Below are 24708 nucleotides of genomic sequence, written 5' to 3'. Positions count from 1 at the left end.
TGAGGATGGAATATGAAAAATCAAACACATCCGTCTTGATCACATGACTATGGAGATCATGTGTACCGATTTGCGTGAAATTTGGATAAAATCGGAAGGAGTAATATAAAGAAATGTGTTTTACATAAGTCGGCCTCCTGGTGGCGCTATAAAAGGCAGATGGAAAAAATGCAGGGCAAAGATTTTTCCTTGACCTCTAGGGAGTGCGCATACAAAGTTTTACACAGATCGGTGCAGTTATAGGTAAAAACATGAATCGGCCTGTTATAGCGCCACCATGAGGCTGATTTGAAAATTTTCAAGTGGCATTTCTATGGAGTTACATTTGTGTCTTTATTAACCAAACAAAAGAAAGAAAATTGAGAGAGAAAAAATATAAACAGAGCAAAGAATAGTTTTGAATGAAAACAAATTAAAACGGCAAGCAAAAAAATATAATTTGTAAGCAAAGGAAATTGTATAAACAGAACACTTTTTTTTCTTCATTAAAACAAATTAAAAACGCAATCAAAAAAAATATTTCCAAGCAAAAAAAAATAAGACTTGAAAGAAAAGAAAAAATAATTGAGAACAAAACTTTTAAAATTCAAGAGTAAAAAAATAAGGAAAAACTGTTTAAACTACATTAAACAAAATACTTAGTAAAATGTTTGGGTAATAAAATGTTTTTAATGTTTTTTTTCCTTGTTTGCCAATGAAAGTTTTTTTTTTCTGATTGCAAAACGCCTTCTCTCTCAAAACCTTAAGTCTTTGGTCTCGATTCTTTTTTTCTCTCTTGCGGTTTATTTGTGTGAGGGGTGAAAGTTCAGAAGGCGGGTCCTACGCTGAAAAGATGTAATACGCCTCTCCATTGGCCATTGTCATAAACCCTCCCCATTGGCCACCTTCTTAAACCCTCCCTTTCCACCGGAACACGGAAGACATTCAGAATTTCACCGGCGCGAACTGGTCGCAGGCTGCAGCAGCGCACAGCTGAGCAAACAAACAAACAAACAAACAAACAGCTTGTGTTGCCCACATTTCGCCCAGCAGCACCAGTCGTCGTTCGTCGCAGATGTTTACTCTTAAACTGCTGTCATAAAGTTAACACGTAAGTATTTTTATATTGTTCACATGTTATGTCGACTTTATTTAGTTAAAAATGCATAGTTTCTACTAGTTGGACGTGACTTGCGCGTTCCAAGGCGTGTGCCTACATTACATCGCCATCCTGCATGTAGCGTGTAACCAATGGTGGAAAAAGTACTCAAATGTTTTACTTAAGTAAAAGTATAGATACTGCATTGTAGAAGTACTCTGTTACAGGTAAAAGTCCGAAATTCAACATTTACTTGAGTAAAAGTACAAAAGTATTGGTATCCAAATGTACTTAAAGTACCAAAAGTACTAAAATGTTTGAAAATAGCAGATCTACAAGCTCACAACGCGCGTTGTGAGCTTGTAGATCGGCTATTTTCAAATAGCCTATGTATAAAATAGGGATAAAGTGGTTAATGTATGTTTTATAATGTAGTAATTTACATCTGCAAAGTAACTAGTAACTACAGTTTTCAAATAATTGTAGTGGAGTAAAAGTACAATATTTGCCTCTGAGATGTAGTGGAGTAGAAGTAAAAGTATAGACGATTGGAAATACTCCAGTAAAGTAAAAGTACCTCAAAACTGTACTTAAGTACAGTACTTGAGTAAATGTACTTAGTTACTTTACACCACTGCGTGTAACTACTAACTACTGAAGTTACCAGGACAATTAATCTGTTAACCTTAGTTAATACTCTTTTTGTGATGTGGTGCAATTTAATTTTAGCGTTGTGTTTTGCAACTATTATCATTTGAGTCAATTAAAAGTGAGACACTTGTCTCAACTACGACGCATCCCGCGTCCAAACAAATACAATCCCACGTTTAGGTTTTTACTCCGTTTATTAAACTTATATTTACAGAATTCTTGTTCTGGAAACCCAAATTAGTATGAAACTTAAGCAGCCAGAAAATGTCTGAGCCTAGCTCACTCTTATTTCCTATCACGAAACGTTCTACTGTACATGGTACTGTTTTAATAACCAGAGTACCCTAAGCGTTTGCAGCCTACTAACAGTCTAATAAATGCATTTAAAAATCACACATATGCACATTCTGGCTCCTACAGCCTGTAGCCATGGCCCATGTCTTTTGTCCTTTTACACATAATGACACTAACTTCTCCTGTTCTCCCTGACAGAATGCAGAACCAGTCCGGCCGACCCCAGGCCCAGTCCGGCCGACCCCAGGCCCAGTCCGGCCGACCCCAGGCCCAGTCCGGCCGTCCTCAGGCCCAGTCCGGCCGACCCCAGGCCCAGTCCGGCCGACCCCAGGCCCAGTCCGGCCCACCTCAGGCCCAGCCAGGCCCACCTCAGGCCCAGGTAGGATACTTTGCTCATTCATATACATTTGCTCACCATGTGGTCATTGTGATACAACAGCCAAAATATAAACTTGCGTGTGGCTGGAATCAATTGTTAGTGGGTCTTATGTTCCGTGCTCTCATATTAACAATATTTTAATTAACCGTAACTCCTCAACTGTCATTCCAGTATGATGAGCGATCAGCCACTGAGGCTGTTCACCACCTCATGTCCATGCTCCACAGAGGGGAGCCTATAATGCACAGGCCTACAGTCAGTACTGAGATGCACGGGTAAAAAAATGTTTTTGTAGTCTTACACTGTTATTTTACATATGTACTGTGATTCAAGGCGCTTGCTATGAATTGCATTTAGTGGCTTAATCATTCTTAATAGCACCAGTGCTATCATACAGCAGTGTTTATCAGTGTGGGGACCAGGGGTCCTTGACGTTAACTTCTCATTGTCACCCTTGCAGAATGCTAAACCAGCCAGGCCGACCTCGGGCCCAGCCAGGCCCACCTCAGGCCCAGCCAGGCAGACCTCAGGCCCAGGTAAGGATACTTAGCTCATTCATATACATTTGCTCACCATGTGGTTATTGTGAGACAACAGCCAAAATATAAACTTGCGTGTGGCTGGAATCAATTGTTAGTGGGTCTTATGTTCCGTGCTCTCATATTAACAATATTTTAATTAACCGTAACTCCTAAACTGTCATTCCAGCATGATGAGCGATCAGCCACTGAGGCTGTTCACCACCTCATGTCCATGCTCCACAGAGAGGAGCCTATAATGCACAGGCCTACAGTCAGTACTGAGATGCACGGGTAAAAAACATGTTTTGTAGTCTTACACCATGTTGTTGTACATATGTATTGTGATTCAAGGCACTTGCTATGAATTGCATTTAGTGGCTTAATCATTCTTAATAGCACCAGTGCTGTCATACAGCAGTGTTTATCAGTGTGGGGACCAGGGGTCCTTGACGTTAACTTCTCATTGTCACCCTTGCAGAATGCTAAACCAGCCAGGCCGACCTCAGGCCCAGCCAGGCCCACCTCAGGACCAGGTAAGGATAATTTTCTCATTCATATAAATTTGCTCACCATGTTGTCATAGTGGGAAAATGGGGACAAAATATAAACTTGTTTTACAATGGTGTGCGTGTGACTGGAATCAATTGTTGGTTGCTGATAACTCCTTAACTGTCCTTCCAGTATGACCAGCGTGCAGCCGCGGAAGCTGCTCAGACATGTCTGTTAGTGCTCAACAGAGCCATTCCCGAGGAGCCTAGACCGTTTCAGAGTGCTACAACGGCAATGCTTACCGTAGATGATGAGATGCACAGGTAAAAAAGCTAATTGTTTGTAGTATTACACAATGTTGTTGTACATATGCATTGTGATTCAAGGCACTTGCTATGAATTGCATTTAATGGCTTTATTAATATTAACAGCAGTGTTTATCAGTGTGGGGACCAGGGGTCCTTAAGGAAAATGACTTAATTTGCCCAAGTTATTTATTCTTTTTCCCCCAACTGTTTCGCTTAATAAAAATATGTTTAACATTGTTTTAAAATTGTAATTCTTATAGTGCCTTCCCTGGAACCTTTCTAAAAGGCCTTGCCAAAAACAAGGGTCCCCCTTGCCACGTTCCAGAAAAGAGGTCAAAGAAGTCGTGGAAGCCATTCCAGGTGAACTTCCTGTTAATGGCCTCCAAACATGACACTACACCTTCACCCCGTGATGAGCTGGAGCTCATGCAGGCAGGCATGGGAAAGAGGACATTGGCCATTACACACGACTTCAGTCATTCAGAGGTGCAATGTTTAATTTGAAATGCATATTTTGTTCCCAAGTGTATCAAGAGTATTATTGATTGTGTGGCAACAAAGCTATACTGTCTAAATACAAGTAGTTGAAGTTTTTCTTTTCCCTTATCAGTTATCCAGTTTATTAAGGACAGCATTTCCAAAGATGAACAACCTTCAGGACAGATGGCTTCTGTACAAAGCATCAGGTGCACTTTTAAGTTGTCACTAGACTTATTCCAACAAAGTAATTCATCCAATAGATACAAAATAATGCACTATATACTGCATCATTTCAGTTGTGCTACATGCTTTTCAAAGGTGGAAATGGGAGGAGGAAAATGTCACGAGTCGTGTTGGACGCAAGGGGATACTCTGGTTCTGCCGTCAGAAGTGCCTCCGGAGGTGGAGGAAAACAAACTCTCTACATAGTGCCCCTCCAAGATGAGCTGGACCTAACTCCGCTGCCAGCAGATGCTCCAGACTTCGCACTGATGCCAAAAGTGGCATGCAAACGTTGCATGACCTTAATGCCACTACAGATGTTGGCACTGCACATTGATCAGTGCGGAAACTCATCAGGCTCAGAAAACGAGGTAAAAATGTTTCCTACTTTGCCTCTTAGGCATGTGAGATCAAAGCTGTAAAAAGTTCACCTTCCAGTTGTAACTTGAGATTGTCCTTTGCTGATGAACTCCAACCTTAGCATATCTACCGGGTCATAACCCGAGATTGTCCTTTTCTGATGAACTCCAACCTCAGCATATCTACCGGGTCATGTTTTACTCCTCTGCTAACTTAGCATGTTTTACTCCTCTGCTCAGGCTGCAGATGTGGTGTTGCTGGAAGAGGAAGAACCAGAGTCCAGAGGTCAAAATTGCTTTCAGCAGGTGGGTCAAATGATGATGGTTGTCTACTTTCCCATTTTAAATGGAGCAATATAACATTCATATTAAGTTGTTTTAGGTCTTAGTTGCAATTCAAAATGCCTCAATGATGTTTATACCTTAATCTGCTTGGCGCTTATGTATGTTAAAATGCACTTATTTTGGGGCTCAGGTGAGTGGGTGAGAGCTTTTTTTTTGTTTGTTAAATGTGCCCCTCACAATTCTGATTGTCAATGTTTTCCATGTGCCTGCATCTAGATGGATGGGGTCCAAAGTCCTGAGGGTTGTACCAGAGGGTTACCTGTAGACAATATGGAACATGAGAGCTTCTGCGGTGAAAGGTAATTGTTTTTATGTCACAGGTCAGATATGAGGTAGTAGATGGTAATCTGTGTATATGTATTTACATGACAAGTGTAAATGTATTTTATTTACATTAGTATGGGGAAGGACTTCTGCCAGCTTGACCCGGCATGCTCCGATCGGGAAGATCTCTCACAGTTTGACCATGACAGCATTCGCTCCAATCTGGATCATATATCATGGTAAGCATTTGGCACATGGTAAGCAAATGTAACATTTCAATTATTTTTGAAAGGGCCATGCATTCTATTCATTTGAATGTTTTTAAACTTTTAACAGCGAGGAGGACGTCATTCTATTCTTGGCAGCACAGATAGACCAAACCAAGACCTTCAACATTCTTGTGTCCAGAGATGGCATGGTGGAGAGGGGTCTGAAACTGTGGAACCGCCGGAAGAACAATGGTGGACCACAGAACCCACTGAGAGTGTCCTTCCTGGGAGAAAAGGGGGTCGATACTGGAGCACCAAAGGAGTTCCTGTCCAGTGAGTTTTATTCATATGTGGCATTAGGGTACATTATGTTGTAGAAAGTGTAAATAAATTATTTTAATTGCTATGCCATTTGGAAAACATCTGGAACAACATGCTTTTTCCCCCCTAGGATAGAATAACTGCATGTTTTTTCTGTTTAGCTAAACTAATGCTGTTGTCTGTTTTTGCCTGTAGCAATGATTGCTACGATCGAGAAGCGGCTGTTCGAAGGGGAAAGGGAGAAGGGCAAAATGCCCAAGTACTCTACAAATGACGCCAACAATGACCTGTTCAAGTATGTTCTTCATTCTAGCTCTTAACCACTTGAAAGTTAGCATAACTATAGGCTCTGTTTGTGCATATCTGCGGTCCATGACTACAGTTTGGTACACATGCAGGGGAAACTGATTTGAATCCTGCCTACTATGAGCTTTATTTGCAGCTTTCAATTTGTAAATCTTGTAAACGGTGTGTGTGTGAAAGTTGATAAATTCTTGTTGCTGTCAGTTAGATCAGTACTTAAAACTGTCTTTATTTGTGTTTCATCCAGAACTGCAGGTGAACTGTCTTTATTTGTGTTTCATCCAGAACTGCAGGTGAAATATTTGCAGTGAGCCTTGCCCAAGGAGGACCAGCACCACGGTTCCTGCAGGAGTGGTGCTACAATTACCTCGTCACTGGCTTTGTGGACAAAACTGATGTTATGCATTACCCCTTGATCAAAGAGGTATGTTTGGTAAACTGCTTCAGGTCATCTTAATGTGTAAAATGTCTTCTTTAGTTGCATAGAAAGTAATCTGACCCCAAGTTTTGAACAGTGGTTTTAGGCCATACCTTAATATGACTGTAGGTTCACTAAATGACAATTCATCAATAAGTTTGGTTCTCGCTTTAACTTAATTAGTTTTGCAGAGGCAAGTCGCTTAACAGGAATTAACTGTAAATTATTGATAATCTGTGAGATGGGTGAATATGTATGCACGTATGTACGCATAACTCAAAAGTTGTGAGCTTAATCCTTGTTGCTTGTAAATAATTTCAGATTGAAGATGCATCTGACCCGTCTCCCCTCGCTGAAAGAATGGCAGACTGTGGCTACACTGGTAGAGTCGACGTGGACCGTAAAGAGAGCATCATAAGGTTTGTTTTTCATTTTGATGTCTTCACTTGGAGAAATATTATACTATTGCTTATTGCATATGTACAGGTAGATTTTATTTTTCAATTATGAACTGAAGACTATAAAGTTAATGTACTGCTTTGAAGTGGTCTTTACACATGAGTGTTATAGCTAATTGTACAGTATACATTGTGTTTTGACATTGCTGTTATCCTTTTCCTTCTAGGGCTATTGTCTTGCACATCACCATCCACTGCACAGCAATGCTGCAACAGCTGCGGGAAGGCCTTGAGGTTTACGACCTCATCAAGGTCATACAAAAAAAGCCAGTGGAGTGTCGCAGTCTCTTCGTCGTTGGGGAAGCTGACTGAAGAATGCTGTTCATGTGCTTGTCAAGTTGTAAATCTGTATCAAATTGCACATGTTTTGCACTATTTCTTAAGGGCACTAACTGGCAGCCTCTCACGATCTGTTTATGTTTGATACAGATCGTGAGTAACTGTTCAACCAATATTTACTGGACATATTATTTATTTTCCTACAGTTGGCGTGTGTCACTGAAGTCGTTTCATTTCATGTCATGTGAGATCAAATTATCTCTATCAAATGGGTGGTAGTCTAGTGCACATCAATCTCTTGACAGTTGCTGACCAACGAAGGCAACAAAGTAGAGCCTCTCACTGTATAATCTCTAGTCTAGATTAATTTTTAAACTTATTTAAGCAGAGTAATGTTTCGGGGCACATAACTCTGCTTACTTACATAAAATTACTCTATGGTAGCATACAGTGTGCATCTTGTTTTTGAGACAAAATGTTTTGAGATCAAAATGTTTTACTGTACTTACAGTACGGCTGCTGTACTAAAAGCAAGTGTCTGTCTACTGTAGAAATGTCTTATTGTTAATGGACTTGCAAACGCTGTATGCCGTAACTAAATGGAATGCTTTGATAAGTGTTGAATAAACAATGGCACTAAACTGACTGAATTGTCCTATCTGTTGTTTTACTTATTAAGACTGCAGCTGATGCATATTATGTCAGTTTTAGCATAAACATTTATGCTCATTGTGTATAATGTTGGTTGAATGTGAAGAAATATGGATACTAAGACTTGCATTTGTTAGGATATGAAGTAATTGGTTAACACTTGTATGTACTGTAGCTGAATACAATATTTCTGCTGAAATTAGGCCTATGGAAATATATTTGTCCCAGGGCATGTCCAAGGATTTAGCCAGGGTGCACAAGCTGGAGAGCCTCACATCTACATCAACGTGCAACAGACTTCATTCAGCTTTACAGCATTTGCATAACCTATTTTGCAGCCAAAGAAGGAAAAGTTTTAGGTTTAGCAGACTCTTAATGCTGAGCGATTTACAGTAAACTCATCAAATGCATAAATGGTCATCTAGTATCATGGGTAAACTAAAAGCTATACATTGAAACTACAACTATTTCCAGGTCAACAAATGAACCTGGCATCTGTCTATATAACATGCTATCTTAATTACAGGAGGATGGCGCAGGGCTTTACTGTCATACTGAAATATGGAGTTGAAAATATGAATGTATCATTTAAATGTACAGTCCTTAACTAATTGCAACTGAAACAAAAAATGTTCATATGAAATATATTTAAGACTTTACAATTCTCAGTGACAATTATGTGAAGAGACATTTCATTGTGGAGGCCTACTAAATAGCCTATGAATACGATTGGGTTTATTAGATAAAGCCCACCACAAAGTTGCCCATGTGGTTGGCTCTGCAGGAAGGTGTGGGGGAGGTCACTGGTCAGGCCGGACCTCATCTGTGAACATAACAGGGGAACCAGGTCGGGACATTGTCCAAAATAGACCTGGCTGGAAGTAGAGTGGGGTTTTTATGGATACCGCTGATGTGGGTGTGGAGGGCAATGTTGATGTGGCGAGGAGGTGGATGTGAACATAGCCTTGGGCATCTCTTGAGTACCACAGAGAAATAAAGGAGGTGGCAGAATTAGTGGAAGAGGGAAAAGAGAGGAAGGTTTAATACATCATACAAAACAGTGGAAGGAACATCAGGGGAACAGCAGGAGAGAACAGGTGACCGACCGTGACACGATTGAGATTTGGACACTATGGACTAGCATTGGGACTGTCACGCATTGGGAAACATAAGGATGTACTGTGTAAATGTGGGAAAGAAGGGACTGTGCAGCATGTGATGGAGTGCTCCAAATATACAATGGAGAGGAATGTCCTGTTCTCGATACAGTGCTAGATGCTGGGGTCTCCCTGCAATCTTCTCACACCTGTGGAATTTCAAAGTGCAGTGGGGAATGCATAATTATAATATGTTATGAAAGCTGTGATGGATTTTCTCTCTGACACGAGGAGAGTCATCCAAAAGGTCAACCAAATAACACTTTTTTTGTATAGGATTTCCTCTAGTCAGTAAGAATACCTTGAGGATTCTTACAGGGGCCCTCATCCAAGGTCATTTCGACTATGCATGCCCCTCATGCTACCACAACACCACTCAGGCCTTAAAAACAAGGCTCCAGACATCCCAAAACAAACTAGTAAGGCTACTTCTTGGCCGTAAACATACAACTCATCTAACCCCTGCTCATTTTGCTAGGGTTGGATGGCTCAGGGTTGAGGACAGAGTACGGCAACTTGCAATGGGCCTGGTCTACAAGATACACCACAACATTGGGATACCCATGTACCTGTCAAAGTATAAACGTAAATGTAAGTCCACAATCACAACACCAAAGGCAGCTCCACTGATCATGTCCAGATTTGGCAGAAACAAGGAATTGAACTCATTCTCCTGCTATGCAACAAAAATGTGGATTGCCCTTTTTATTATATATCTCCATGATTTGAGTATGTGGGGATCTCATTTGAAACAAGCCTTTGTCTTCTAAATAAAGATTTCAATCAATCAATCAATCAATTGAATGGCTGTGTGCAAATGCAGATCAATTGCTCCAGCCACTGAGGAGAGCCGGGCAGAACCGATTTTGGGCAGACAGACAGACAGACAGACAGACAGAGCTACAGAGGCACAGAGCTTTGTGGAATTATAGTTGAGTTAAAATGTGCAGTACCCAACACAAACAATGGGAGGCAGTACTAGGCTGACGGGCGGCTAGTGTGCCGAAATTACAAAAGAAAGAAGAAGATGAAGTCAACCAAAAATAGTAAACAAGTATCAAACACAAACAGATCGTGAGAGGCTGCCAGAAAATCTATGTGTAAGTATTGTTAACTCCCATATAGTAATAGCATGCATGTTATGTTTTATTTGCTTCACTTTGATTAACGTGGTGGAAATAGCCTACATTATTTTTGCTGCTAGCCACTCAGGCGTTCTACAGTGAGGTAGGCCTAAATTTACAGCCAGTTAATAAATTAAGCGTAATAAATTATAATGCTCTATTTGTGATGTGGTGCTGACATTATTTTGTCATCCTTTGTTGCAACTACTACTAGGCTACTTAGTCAATTAAAAGTGTGACCATAAAAGAGCACCTGTCCACATGCAAATTGTAACTGGCCCTCCTATTAAAGTCTAAGCTTAACACCATAAATGACCAACTGTTCATATATGTTTTATTGCTACCAGTGTTGATGTATTTATATTATTGTATGTCTTTAAATGTGTCAATGAATTGAATACACAGGACCACAATAGAAACAAGCCCAAGCCAAGTTTTTACTTCAATATTAAATCAATCAATGAAAGGATCACTTCACCCATTTTAAACTTATCTTCATATAATTGGTCCTCACTCATGTTCATTATAAGATTACACCTTTTATGACTACTCACTGTCACAGAGGAGTCCATAAACCTGCCTATACCAGTGACATAATCAGTATGCAAGTTTGGTTTGGTTTTTGTTATTAATGCAAGAGCAATGTCTTCTATTTCTATGCTCTTGCATTAATTAATACATAATGACATAATATTGACCATACCCGCCTAATGAGATAAAATGGGTATTATGGCCTTTTCCACTCAATAACAATACTTCCCCTTGTCTTCCTGGCAGAATGCAGAACCAACCAGGCAGGTTACAGTTCCAGGTAAGGTTTTTTCCCAGAAAGTAAATGAGTAAGTAGTAACTTGTTTTCCAGTATTGTCCTTCAATAGCCAATTGTTAGTGAGTGACCTTTATGCTGTGCTCTGTATGATCAGTGTACAATATAGATATATTATATATATTTTTTATGATCTCGAAGGTGCACACTTAAAATGTTGTGTATGTGAAACACTATCTTTGTTACTTTTATGTTAACTTATTTAAATTTTGTATTTTACCTTGTTTCAGGAACCCATGGGACGGCAGCTCTTGCAGAGAGTCAGGGATAGACTTGCCTCAGTGATTAACAGACAGCCCATTGACTTTGAATACCTACACTTTGTTTGCTCTCAAGAGTTGCAGTTTGTTCGAGCTGGGGCAGCTTATATTGACTTTCCTGAGTATATAGTAGATAGTCTACAACAGCTGTCTGAAGTTGTCAGCACTTATCTATCACAGAGTAATGACCCTCCACTATTTGATGATGTAGCTGTTATGGAATATAGTGGAAGTGTAGGGCGACCCAAGCTTAACATAGAAATCCAAACACTCCTGAATCTACTCAGTACTGGGTTACCAATGACTTCTTTGGCTGACCTCCATGGGATTTCAAGGTCAACTCTTTACAGACAGATGAAACATCATAACCTCTCTGTCAGAAAATGCTATTCAGACATACCAGATGATGTGCTAGATCAGAAAGTTAGGTCTATAAAGACAAGAATGCCCCATGCTGGCTACAGGCTAGTGAAAGGATCTCTGCAAGCTATGGGGCATCGGATTACATGGAGAAGAGTAAAGATGTCGTTGCAGCGTGTGGATGGTGCAGGAATAATTGCCAGGATGATCCAGCTGTCTTGCATTGCTAGACGGGCATACTCTGTTCCCGCTCCCTTGTCTCTTGTCCACATCGACACAAACCACAAGTTAATAAGGTGCTATTTCCTCTACTGGACTACTTCTGCCTTTTGACTTTCATGTCACCCAAATGCAATATCAGTGCTGTCTAACTATTTACTTTTTGTTAGGTACAACATTGTGATTTTCGGAGCAATTGATGGCTTTTCAAGGAAGGTGTGTTTAATTTTCAATCTCTCATTCATTATAATCTTGTAAATGTGAACTACAAGTGTCCCATTTCTTTACAGATCTTTTACATGGACACAGCTTTGAATAACAGAGCAGAGACGGCTTTTGGATTCTTTATGGATGGAGTTGAGAAACATGGATGGCCATCAAGGCAAGTGTATTAAACTATTTTTTAGAAGATGACAATGTCAACACACATTTTAGAAATGAAGTGAAAAACGAGAATCTCCACATCTGGGCATGTGACATGCCGATTGGTGTTGATATTGGGACTTGGACTGATACGTGAAGCTCCACATCCTGCCTGTCGTTTCCAAGGTTACACATGCAAATGTCTCTTCCAGGGCATATAGGGTCAAATGTGCGTGCCTGGCACAGACACACAGATACGCTGCATTTTCTTTATAGGTACATATACAAAATGTTAATCTTAAAGGGGTAGTTCACCCCCAAAATAACTTTTTTTCTATTGATTACTCACCCCATGGAGCCTTGAATTCATGGATATCTTTTTGTTTTTGTCGCATTCCTTCCTTTATTATTTGATTATAATAAATTTGTCCCCATTGATTCCGGTAGGAGACACAAATGCATTTGTGTCTCCTACCGGAATCAATGGGGACAAATTTATTATAATCAAATAATAAAGGAAGGAATGCGACAAAAACTAAAAAATATCTATGAATTCAAGGCTCCATGGGGTGAGTAATCAATAGAAAAAAAGTTATTTTGGGGGTGAACTACCCCTTTAATCCATGTTGCCAAGCGATGGGGTGGCTGGTAGTGTATGTTTTACTCTGCTTCAATTTAATTATGTTTTGGGGCTTTCCTTCATTTCAAACCTTTATTTCATTAACAGTGACGTAGACGCAACAATATAAACAACAACAGACAGGAAGGCAACATTGTTTAAAAACAGTTACAAACAGATACATAGTGGAGCATAATCAAAGATGTAACTGGGCAAAAGATGGCATTGAAAAGTTCGTAAAAGGGCATTCCAGGAGTCGGGGGCATTAAAAGAAAAAGATTTTCCCAACTCAGAATGAACCCTAGGAGCTAATAGTAAATCAGTTGATCTGGTGCAGCTCCCATTTTGCCAAGGTAATATCTCAGTTAAATATGAGAGATGTTTACTACCTTCACTAATTTACAGTAACAGTCCAGGTCACTCTGATGTCAGATTATGACACCATATTGGGATTTGCAGATTTATCTATATTCGACCGACTTTCCCACTCGGCTCATCACAACGCACTTGTGACCTCACTGATACGCATGCCAAGTTTCAAGTCAATCGGTCAGACGGGTCTTGAGATCTGTGTGGTACACAGGTGCAGACAGACACAAAAGCATCTAGTGATTTTGTGCATTTATAAATGGATTTTAGTGCCATAAAGAAAAATAAGTGATAATGGTGATTGCTTCCAACACAGTAAAATATATAATTTTGCACATTGTCTTTCTCTTTCAGAGTACGAGGGGATCATGGTGTTGAAAATTTAGACATTGCTAGATGCATGTTCACTGTGCGAGGAACCGGTCGTGGCAGCTTTATTGCTGGGAAAAGCGTCCATAACCAGAGGTTGTACATGTTGTTTTTCTTCTAAAATATTAGAATGTATAACCTTTTGAGTCATCTATCTATCTTGATGTTTTTTTAGTAGTGTTTTGAAAGACTTCACACTACATGGTCTAGTCTCATCTGTATCCCCTCCCTTGTTTTTAGAGTGGAGCGCCTATGGAGAGATGTTTGGAGTGTAACATGCGAATACTACAACGTGCTCCACAGTTTAGAGGAAGAGGGCTTTATTGACCTGTCCAATGCTGTCCACCTCTTCTGTGTGGGCTATGTCTTTATACCACGACTGCGATCGGATTTGCAGCATTTCACGGAGAGCTGGGATAATCACCCCTTGCGTACAGAGGGAAATCTGACGCCGAATCAGCTGTGGATGATTGGGATGCTGCAAGCACCTGTGTCAGAGCCAGACATAGCAGAGGTATGTATTAGGTCATACAAGACTAACCTGCAAAAATGGTCAGATGGGGAAAGAAACCCTTAAATGAAAACACTGCATCTTAATATAAAAAAAACATGGCATGAAGATCTGATCTGATCTGATGTTCAGTATGGGTGTGTTGAAGCTCATTTGACTTGCCAGTAATCAGTGTCTGATGTATGGATGCTTGTATTGGTCATTCCAGATCCAGCAAGCTGAGGAGCAACCATCTCGGGAAGAACAAAGTGACAACTCTGAGCATGGAGTTATTGTACCAGACATCCAATGCCCCCTGTCAGCCGAAAGACTTGCTGCACTACAGCACCACGTGAACCCCAACACTGAGTCCTCATCCTTTGGTCGGGACATCTACTTGTGTGCTCTTGGAATAGCTCTCAGACTTTAAAATCAAGAGGCCTATATACTGGCTGGCAGTGCCCCCTCTCCCCATTACTCTGGCCTGTATGGAAATATTTTGGTTAGGCATGTCAAGTTTAGTTCTAGGCACAAGAAAGGTCGCAGTAACACATGTACTTTAGCTGAGTACACTGTTTGACACTGAACTGTATTTGTTGTTTTTATGCAGTAGCCTATAGGCTTAGTACTGAGGCTTTTTTATTGTGGTTTGGGCAGTGTATGTTTTTGGAAGTGTTGTGTACAATTTACTGATTATGGGATACTGGATTAGACCATTCTATTTACTTAAGAGCTGGAGAGACAGGGAGGCCCCTGTCATTGAACAAACACTATAGCCGACTGTATATCCTCGATTGCTATAGGAATGTGTAGAGTTTGACTGGCAAGTCCAGACAATACACAAAAGATAAGGTTGTGCAAAAGAAACCCATTATAAAAGGCCTGAGCACTGCTTCACCATATTTCTGACTTTGGATGACAGAAATCCAATGGTTTTTAGACCAAGACAACTCCAGAAGCAACTAGGCATCTGATTATTTTATGGGGACCTGGAATTGACATTGTTACAGTACTCAAGTCTGTCAGAAGATGAATAACCTGAATGTTACAATATGTTTGTACCAGTAGCTTATTGCAGGGAAGGTGTTTTATGGCCATCCACTTAAATGTCAGGTTAAGGAATTAGACTGGCAGCGTAGCAGCATCCCGAGCAGAGGGACCCACATACCATACCATACCATATACTGACCATCCATATTTTCAACTCCATATTTCTAAATGTGGGGCTGGTACTGGGACGGTAAAGCATGTGCCATCCTCCTGTAATTTAGATAGCATGTTATGTAGACAGTGCCAGGTTAATTTGCTGACCTGCCAATAGCATGTAGTTTAAATGTACATATTACTGTTTAGACGGATAGTTCATATACTAACTAACAAATGCAGTTCTTAATATCAATCATTTAAATTCAAACATACAGTCACAAGCTATTTGAGCATAACTGTTATCTCTGCTGTCCGGCAGCAACCAGCTAACTCCAAAAAGCTCATTTTTCAGGATTTCTTTTTTTTTTTATTAAACAAACTGCCTCAAAGTTGGTATTGTGACTTTATATATTGTCAGTGTCATATTATCACCACTTTACCCAAATGCAGCTCAAGTGGAGTTAGGAGTTGTCAGTCATTGAGAACAACAGCTGACAATAGCTCGAATCGCTACGGAGGGAGAGGTTCCAAATGAGGCTAAGCTGACAATGGATCTCCAAGCTCACAATGCAGCACATGTGAATTAATGCCCTGATGCTTCATGACACACATTATAAGCCTACATAAACAGGACTTTAAATATTACAATAACTTCTGCAAAGAGGGGTTCACAGAGTTAGAGTTTCAGTAGAACAGCGAGAGAAATGCTGAACGTCACATTGCTCTCCTCAGAAAACACCAAAAAAACACAACTTATTTTCTATCAATTGCACACCCTATGAAGCCTTGAATCCATGGATTCTTTTTTGTTTTTGTCGCATTCCTAAGCCATTAATTTGATTTGTCTCCTACCGGCTAATGTATCCGGTAGGAGACACAAAGTAGATTATTTGTGTCTCCTACCGGAAATACACACGGTCATCAAATTATTGTCTTATGAATGCCATAAACAAAAATAAATCTCAAGGCTTCATGGGGTGTGTAATTGATAGAAAATAAGTAATTTGTTGGGTGAACTCCTTTAAGAGTAGAAATAGAATTGCTTGTTTTCATAACATTAGCATCAGTGCTTAAGCTTGATAAACAGGTACAACTGACATGCAGCAGCTGCAGTAAAACAGATAAGACAATTCATTCAGTTCAGTGCAATTGTTTATCCAACAATTTCAATTATATTTTACAGTGACACTTGGTAACACGGTAGAAAAACAGCAGCTTTACTGTAAGTACAAGTTTTCTAACATTTTGATCAAATATAACACAATACAGTATAAAAGTGGAACACAAAATACTTCAAGTTAAAGTAAATAAATATTTGTTGAACAGTTGCACTGCCCACACATAAAGTGACCTTAAGGGGAATTCCACCCAACGGTTTTCTTAACTTTTCTATGATGTTATGATATCCTAAAATGAGGTATAGTAGAACAGGTCCGCCACAGCTAAAAGCACACGCCAACGGGCCTTGCGCTAGATCGCAAATTTTTAGTGTATGTTCTGTCACTGAACATCAGATCTAAAAAAAGCTATTAAAATAAGCGATCTAGCGCAAGGCACATCGGCACCCGTTTTTAGCTGTGGCGGACCCGGGATGGAGTTTTTCAACTGTACCATTCATCCTAGGATATCACATCATAGAAAAGGTAAGAAAACCGTTGGGCGGAATTTCCCTTTAAGAAATGGTGCAAACATTTGCAAAAGTTAAAATGCAAACAGAATGTGCAATTTGAACATTGAACATTGCACATAATCGCTGCCCCCCCCCCCCCACGTTAAAGTGCCTTTAAAAGACAGGTACAACACATGTGCCATTTTAACATGGATATCAAACATAATTCTCTCTCTTCCTCTTGTGACACCTGTTGGCTCATTGCTACAATTCTGGAAGTGCTGTAGTATTTTGTGCTGGCGTTAAACATTTCACTCCACACTGGGAACACGGTCTACAGCACAGAGCTGTGTTACTGTGTAATACATCACTCTGCAGCCACACCATCGGTAGCATCTACTGTATATGTAAAGAAGTCATTCAACTCTACCCTGCTGTCTCAGACACGGTCATGTCGCTCTGGACTATTGAGGAAAATCTTAAACTGACATGTAAAGTAACACAATTTCACATGAACCGTATTCCCCCCCCCCCAGAAAAAGACACTTTCACAGGCTATGCTCGGTCGAAGGTAGAACCATACTTCATGGCGGTAAGGAAGGTATTCTTAAATGACTCATAATCTTCCATATGGGTTGATGGAAGAGTTATGGTGTCAGTGCACGCACTAACAATTGGGAAACACACCGTGTGGCCTGGCATGTTCACAAGACACTCGTGGTCAAATTTTACAGTAATTTGGAAATCCTCCCTCTCCGAAACCAGCATGTGTCTGTAACCTTGACCAGTCAGCCACTGCATCACCTTGGCCACAGTCGGTAGCCCTTGTTCAGCCCCATCTTCAGCCCCATCTTCAGCCCCATCTTCAGCCCCATCTTCTGCTTGTGCATCTTAGAAAAGTTAAGAGATCAGAATCAACAACTGTATTATGTGACTGACATCAATATCCAGATAATGAAATAGTGTTTATGGTACAAGATACACATTGCTTGCCATGTACCAGTTTAGTTAGTAGCCACTAGAGCCAGGTTATAATTTGTTCCAATCTGGATATATATGCATTATCAGTGTAGGATCTCCTAAGCTATATAAAAATACCTACCCTCAAGCTCGTGCAAAAAGTCCTGGAAGTGATCCATGATCTTTGCCTCTTTCACATGGTTTGTGGAGCCTTTTGGACTCATATCTGGGACCAGGTGTGATGCCAGGTAATGAGCGTCCACCTAAGAACAAAAAAAGTATTACAGTTAATGTGATCCAATATCACTCACACACTGGTACCGCCAGTGGCAATTTCAATACTGCTTGTGCAGAGGGTATATTTCTATCCCCGCTCACTTTGATGTAAATATTACCATTTTTAAGTGTCGTGAATGTACAATTAAATAAAGAAATTGCACTGTTTTATACACCTGAAAACTCCACTGGGTATGATAATGAGAATACCACTGCGCACTTCAAGAAAGGTTATGGCATTAAAACCAACGAGAACATATCCACTTGAACATACCTTGTCATCTTCCCCAACAACGAAGAGACTGCGACATTCTAATGGCTTTTTCTGCATGACCTTGATGAGGTCGTACACCTCAAGCCCCTCCCGCAGCTGTTGCAGCATTGCAGTGCAATGTATGGTGATGTGCAAGACAATAGCCCTAGAAGGAAAAGGATAACAAAAGTTTTATGTCAGACATTTCAAAACACAATGTAAACTGTACAATTAGCTATATAACATTTGTTTGTAAAGACCCCTTCAAACCAGCACATTACTACATGGCTAAAATACCATTGACCTATACATATGTAATAAATCAATAGTATAATATTTCTCCATAATAGTGAAGACATCAAAATGCAAAACAAACCTTATGATGCTTTCTTTACGGTCCACGTTGACTCTACCAGTGTAGCCACAGTCTGCTATTCTTTCGGCCAATGGAGACAGGTCAGATGCATCTTCAATCTAAAATTATTTACAAGCAACAAGGATTAAGCTCACAACTTTTGAGTTATGCGTCTACAGCATCTTCCATATTCACCCATCTCTCACAGATTGATAATCAATAACGTTAAGTGACAGACAGACTTGCCTCTCCAAAACGAATTAATTTAATGCAAGAACCAAACTTATTGATGAATTGTCATTTAGTGAACCTACAGTCATATTAAGGTATAGCCTAAAACAGCTGTTCAAAACTTGGAGGTCAGATTACTTTCTATGCACCTAAAGAAAAAATGTTACGCATTAAGATGGCCTGAAGCAGTTTACCAAACATACCTCTTTGATCAAGGGGTAATGCATAACAGCAGCTTTGTCCACAACTCCAGTGACGAGGTAATTGTAGCACCACTCCTGCAGGAACCGTGGTGCTGGTCCTCCTTGGGCAAGGCTCACAGCAAATATTTCACCTGCAGCTCTGGATGAAACACAAATAAATAGACAGTTTTAAGTACTGATCTAACATGACTGACAGCAAGAAGAAGAATTTATCAACTTTCACACACACCGTTTACAATATGTACAAATTTAAAGCTGCAAATAAAGCTCATAGTAGGCAGGATTCAAATCCGTTTTCCCTCCATGTGTACCAAAATGTATGCCACTGAGCTAGTAGAGCTGAGCATGCCTTTTGCTTAGGGGATGAATTAACTTGTCCATCAGGCAGTACCACCTGTCAAACTGTAGTCATGGAACGCAGATATGAACAAACAAAGCCTATAGTTATGCTAACTTTCAAGTGGTTAAGAGCTAGAATGAAGAACATACTTGAACAGGTCATTGTTGGCGTCATTTGTAGAGTACTTGGGCATTTTGCCCTTCTCCCTTTCCCCTTCGAACAGCCGCTTCTCGATCGCAGCAATCATTGCTACAGACAAAACAGCATTAGTTTAGCTAAACAGAAAAAAACATGCAGTTATTCTATCCTAGGGGGAAAAAAGCATATTGTTCCAAATGGCATAGCAATTACAATAATTTATTTAAACTCTTCTACAACATAATGTACCCTAATGCCACATGAATACAACTCACTGGACAGGAACTCTTTCTTCAGTGCTCCAGTATCGACCCCCTTTTCTCCCAGGAAGGACACTCTCAGTGGGTTCTGTGGTCCACCATTGTTCTTCCGGCGGTTCCACAGTTTAAGACCCCTCTCCACCATGCCATCTCTGGACACAAGAACGTTGAAGGTCTTGGTCTTGTCGATTTGTGCCGCCAAAAATCGAATGACGTCCTCCTCGCTGTTAAAAGTTTAAAACCATTCAAATGAATAGAATGCACTGTCCTTTTAAAAAAATATTGAAATGTTAATTGCTTACCATGTGCCAAATGCTTACCATGATATATCATCCAGATCAGAGCGGCGGATGTTGTCAAGGTCAACCTGCAGTGCGAGATCTTCCCGATCGGAGCATTCCGGGTCGGTGTCAGGCTGGCAAAAGGCAGTTTGCATGCTAAGGAAAACAAACAAACAGTAAATGACAGGTACCTGGGTACCGTTCCTCTGAGAAAACCAGACATTTGAAAGTAGGTGAACTCTTTCTTCAACTAACAAAGTGAACTGGGGTTAGAGGGGTCGTGGGGGGAAGGCTATGTATCAATCTAGTTTGTTTTGAAAGTTTGATTATGTCTTTTATACAGTGTATATATATATATATATATATATATATATATATATATATATATATATATATATATATATATATATTACCTTTCACCGCAGAACCTGTCACCGCAGAAGTTGGCATGAACTTCGATGTCGGATGCAGGATATTTCCTACAGCAAATTGGGCATTGCACGTCCTTTGCCTGTGCAGGCACATGGAAAATACTGTTAAACATGTAGTTTGAAAGATGACAGCAGAAATGTAGAGAGCAATTTTTTTTAATGAGGGGGGGATCCGCTATAGTGAATACAATTGCATTTTGTCCAATCTGTATGGTAGACTAGAGTATGTTAATATAACTTAGGATCTAAATAGAATAGCAGGAGGGCCAAATACAAACAAGACCATGTGTCTGGTTTGACTACAGTATGACACCATCCTGCGTCTAATTTTTACAAATTCTGACCTGAAGGTCTAAATTAACGAACAGCAAAGTTACACAGAGCAGCTTTAGGTCCCAAACAGTTTACATCATTACACATAATATGCATTTTAACATAATACGTTCAATACGTTCCACTATGCAGATTTAAGGCATACATCATTGAAGCATTTCTCGCCATAAAGACTACTTTGTAAAAAAAAAGAGTTCTAAATTGCATGTTATGTTTGACTATTCTTTGGTCTGTTGCTCTCCATTTAAAATGTTCTCCACAATGAAGTTGTGACGCCAATCTACAATGAACTATGCAGTCGGTGTTTCAGCCAACTACCAGTTGTTCATGGGAGGGAGTAGACAACCATGAGTGTACTCTGATAAACAGGTTTACCCCCTGCGCCACCCAGATGCCCATTCTATAGTTTATTTTTTCCAGTTGCTGTACCTGCTCGAAGCAATTTAGCTCACTGGACTCTGGTTCTTCAGGACCTTCGACAGGCGACTCTTCGCGCAGATCTATGGCAGCAGTGTCTCTTTCTGGTCTGGCTGTGTCCAGCAACACCACATCTGCATCCTGAGCAGAGGAGTAAAACATGTTAACCCATTAAGACCTGGAACGCATCTGTGTCACTTTTAAGATTTCTTTGGCTATTCAAAAATAGCTTATAGCTCATAGCGCGGCACCGAGTGCCGCACTATGAGCTTGTAGATCTGCTATTTTTGGGAAAAAAAATCTCAAAAATCTCAAGAATCGCCTCAGTGAGTGCGTTAACTCTTTCAGTGCCACAGTGTTTTCTGGCAGTGTGCTCCCAGTGCCAACATGTATGAGCATTTTTACTACTATTTAGAGGCCCACAGAATATTTTCTGCTATGACTAAAAGTATGTACCATATCTCAAAAGAAAGATGAGACTCTTTTCTTTGCCTAGGAAAAAAAAGTGAGTTGCTAGCATGTTCCGTTCTTTATTTATAGGCAGTTGAATAAAACAATTTTCCCATGTAAACACAGCCCTCTGAAAATAGAAACCTGAGGAAAAGGGCTTTTTCTGGGAGGAGACAACTTTCAGGCAGAATCTACTTTCAAAGACCCACAGAATGTTTTGTGCTTTGACTAAAAGTATGTACCATATATCAAAAGAAAGATGAGAGTCTTTTCTTTGCCCAGGAACAAAAAGTGAGTTGCTAGCATGTTCCGTTTTTTATGTATAGGCAGTTGAATAAAACTATTTTATTCACTCATTTATCAAGTGTTGATAAATGAGTAATAACATACAAAAAAATAAAAATAACAGTTCACAACTCTGAGAGCATATACACATGGAACCAAATGGACCCTTACAGGTCTGGACTCTAGAGTGTATACAAATAGGACCAAATGGACCCTTACAGGTTTGGACACTTAGAGTGTATACAAAATACACATGGAACCAAATGGACCCCTACAGGTCTGGACTCTAGAGTGTATACAAAATACAAATAGGACCAAATGGACCCTTACAGGTTTGGACACTTAGAGTGTATATACATGGAACCAAATGGACCCTTACAGGTCTGGACTCTAGAGTGTATACAAATAGGACCAAATGGACCCTTACAGGTTTGGACACTTAGAGTGTATACAAAATACACATGGAACCAAATGGACTCTTAGAGTGTATACAAAATACACATGGAACCAAATGGACCCCTACAGGTCTGGACTCTAGAGTGTATACAAAATACACATGGAACCAAATGGACCCCTACAGGTCTGGACTCTAGAGTGTATACAAAATACAAATAGGACCAAATGGACCCTTACAGGTTTGGACACTTAGAGTGTATACACATGGAACCAAATGGACCCTTACAGGTCTGGACTCTAGAGTGTATACAAAAAGGACCAAATGGACCCTTACAGGTTTGGACACTTAGAGTGTATACAAAATACACATGGAACCAAATGGACCCTTACAGGTCTGGACTCTAGAGTGTATACAAATAGGACCAAATGGACCCTTACAGGTTTGGACACTTAGAGTGTATACAAAATACACATGGAACCAAATGGACCCTTACAGGTCTGGACTCTTAGAGTGTATACAAAATACACATGGAACCAAATGGACCCTTACAGGTAGTAAGTAAAAAATGGTAGTAAATAACAAACAAAAAAACTGTTCACATTGTTCTACACTTTGTGGTCATAGGATGACCAACACCATCTACACAAAGGGACACGACAGATAGCACACTGGAATAGTGTGTCGTGCCGCTATTTTTCATCAAAAACAGCCCTGAGAATAGAAACATGAGTAAAAGGCATTTTTATGAGTCAATCTTCATTTTATTTTTGGCTCCAGTGATGCAGACATACAGTTGAGACTGAAGCAAATGGGCATGGTAAAGTATACAAAATACAAATAGGACCAAATGGACCCTTACAGGTTTGGACACTTAGAGTGTATACACATGGAACCAAATGGACCCTTACAGGTCTGGACTCTAGAGTGTATACAAATAGGACCAAATGGACCCTTACAGGTTTGGACACTTAGAATACACATGGAACCAAATGGACCCTTACAGGTCTGGACTCTAAATAGTAATAAATGACAAAAAAATAGTAGTAAATAACAAAAAAAAAACTGTTCACATTGTTCTACACTTTGTGGTCATAGGATGACCAACACCATTTACACAAAGGGACAAGACAGATAGCACACTGGAATAGTGAGTCCTTCCGCTCGTTCTTCTTGGTACAGGCAATGCATTTCCTACCTGGTCTCTCTTTTTTGGCGGTGGGCGGGTTATAAACAGGGACATGGCCGAGAGCAGACAGCCTGCTCTGGGGGTCTGCTTTGGCTGGGCGTGGTGCAGCGGATTCCTGTTCAGGCCTGGTGAATGCCTTGAGGACAGATTCGGTGAAGTTCAGCATGGTTTTACACTCGCCCTGTGGATTCTTGGCCTTGTACAGAATGAAGGCATTGAAGATGCATATCTGGATCAAGTAGAAGACGAATTTGTTTGTCCACTTCATGGTCTTCCGGGCAAAGGGATAATAGGAAATGTTTTGATCCAGTTTGTCCACTCCATTCATGCCGTTGTTGTACTCGACCACACAGACCGGCTTCGCTTTTTCCACTCGAATATGGTGTCCTCTCTTCACCCGACGCCACGCTGGTACACTCTCCATCTGGTTCTCATGGCAGCTGGTGACCATCCTGACCACATTTGTGTCTCTCCATGCTGTAACCATCACCCTTTCATTGTGACTGACAATTCTCTCCCCAACGGCCAGGGAAGAATTGTCAGCCAAGTTTATGGCCGGTGGTGCACCCCTGCTCCTCCTGAGTGTACCACAGATGTGAGTCTTCCTATCGAGGAGCTTATGACACAATGTCACTGAATTATAAAAATTATCCATGAATAATGTATAACCTTGACCTGACAGGGTACCAAGAAGAGAGAGTACTGTGCATTCTAGGGTTTCAGATTTCCCACAATATGGAGTCAAATTATGACAGTACCCTGTAGCTGAGTCACACAGTATGTAAGATCTTATGCCATACCTTACAGGCTTTTGGGGGTTATAGACCTTGAAGGAAAGTCGACCTCTCCAGAGTAGGGTACCCTCATCTATTGAGATAGATGAATCTGGCTGATACAAGTCACTGAATTTGGTGACTAGGTAGTCCAAAACAGGACGTACCTTGTACATTTTGTCAGCTACTCTTCTATTCT

At 40.4% G+C, this 24708-nt stretch overlaps 2 protein-coding genes and 1 long non-coding RNA gene across 3 annotated transcripts; all 3 read left to right on the top strand.

Annotated features, from left to right (window-relative positions):
* Positions 1–4079: 4079 nt before the first annotated feature.
* On the top strand, positions 4080–4685 carry LOC308086760. The gene is made up of 3 exons (XR_013933270.1): positions 4080–4206; positions 4331–4406; positions 4519–4685. It is a non-coding gene; the product is annotated as an uncharacterized lncRNA (long non-coding RNA).
* A 1432-nt stretch (positions 4686–6117) lies between these two features.
* On the top strand, positions 6118–7411 carry LOC308081988 (uncharacterized protein; the record flags this gene model as incomplete). The annotated part of the gene is made up of 4 exons (XM_080423598.1): positions 6118–6215; positions 6509–6647; positions 6963–7060; positions 7267–7411. 4 exons carry the CDS (start codon positions 6118–6120, stop codon positions 7409–7411), a joined length of 480 nt encoding a protein of 159 aa, XP_080279724.1.
* A 6280-nt stretch (positions 7412–13691) lies between these two features.
* On the top strand, positions 13692–14644 carry LOC308083688 (uncharacterized protein). Its single transcript, XM_080426002.1, has 3 exons — positions 13692–13791; positions 13936–14209; positions 14415–14644. Exons 1-3 carry the CDS (start codon positions 13727–13729, stop codon positions 14613–14615), a joined length of 540 nt encoding a protein of 179 aa, XP_080282128.1. The 5' UTR covers positions 13692–13726; the 3' UTR covers positions 14616–14644.
* The last annotated feature ends 10064 nt before the right edge of the window (positions 14645–24708 follow it).

Source organism: Gymnoscopelus braueri (genome assembly GCF_963280865.1).
Source record: "Gymnoscopelus braueri genome assembly, chromosome: 1".
NCBI lineage: Eukaryota > Metazoa > Chordata > Actinopteri > Myctophiformes > Myctophidae > Gymnoscopelus > Gymnoscopelus braueri.
This window is presented reverse-complemented; position numbering and strand designations above follow the sequence as displayed.

Bases quoted from the DNA above. Each gene is read 5' to 3' on its own strand.
- LOC308083688 (XM_080426002.1), top strand. From the start codon at position 13,727: ATGTTCACTGTGCGAGGAACCGGTCGTGGCAGCTTTATTGCTGGGAAA. The intron at 13,792-13,935 runs GTTGTACATGTT...CCTTGTTTTTAG, and splicing joins AAAAGCGTCCATAACCAGAG to AGTGGAGCGCCTATGGAGAG. The intron at 14,210-14,414 runs GTATGTATTAGG...TGGTCATTCCAG, and splicing joins CAGAGCCAGACATAGCAGAG to ATCCAGCAAGCTGAGGAGCA.